The following is a 368-nucleotide window of genomic DNA, read 5'->3' as shown; positions in this document are numbered from 1 at the left end:
CCCCACCCCCCGCCATGAGCGGGGCGGTGAGAGGTGCCCAGCCCCAGACGCACCTTGAACAGGTAGAAATACACCTGCTTGGTGTCCGTGTCCTCCTCCTTGTGCACCGACATGAAGAGGTTTTCCACTCCACGCCCACCACCATGCCCAGCAGCCGGTTGATCTCCTCCTCCGAGACGTTCTCCAGGTGGGATACGTGGTCCGCTGTGGCGGAGAGAAAGCCGCAGTGAGACCCGGGGGGTCAGCACCGCTCCCCCTCCCCAGGGGTCCCAGGCGCCCCACGGGGGGGTTACCCAGCGCATGGCCACAGCTCCGGCAGGGCTCGCTCAGGTTGGTCACCGGCTGCTGCAGGTCCATGCGGGGGGCGG

General features: G+C 67.7%; 1 protein-coding gene across 1 annotated transcript in view; it reads right to left on the bottom strand.

The window, feature by feature from the left end:
* LOC104628651 (histone acetyltransferase KAT2A-like) overlaps window positions 1–363 on the bottom strand; it is a gene marked incomplete at both ends in the record, with an annotated part of 2,949 nt that extends 2,586 nt beyond the window's left edge. The window contains 3 exon segments of the mRNA XM_010297305.1: window positions 54–134; window positions 137–204; window positions 294–363. Of these exon segments, the coding sequence (XP_010295607.1) occupies window positions 54–134; window positions 137–204; window positions 294–363 (219 nt within the window).
* Between the last annotated feature and the right edge of the window lie 5 nt (window positions 364–368).

This window comes from Phaethon lepturus, unplaced genomic scaffold (assembly GCF_000687285.1).
Source record: "Phaethon lepturus isolate BGI_N335 unplaced genomic scaffold, ASM68728v1 scaffold23731, whole genome shotgun sequence".
NCBI classification, from domain to species: Eukaryota; Metazoa; Chordata; class Aves; order Phaethontiformes; family Phaethontidae; genus Phaethon; species Phaethon lepturus.
The sequence above is the reverse complement of the archived record's forward strand: the minus strand, read 5'-3'. Positions and strand labels throughout refer to the sequence as shown.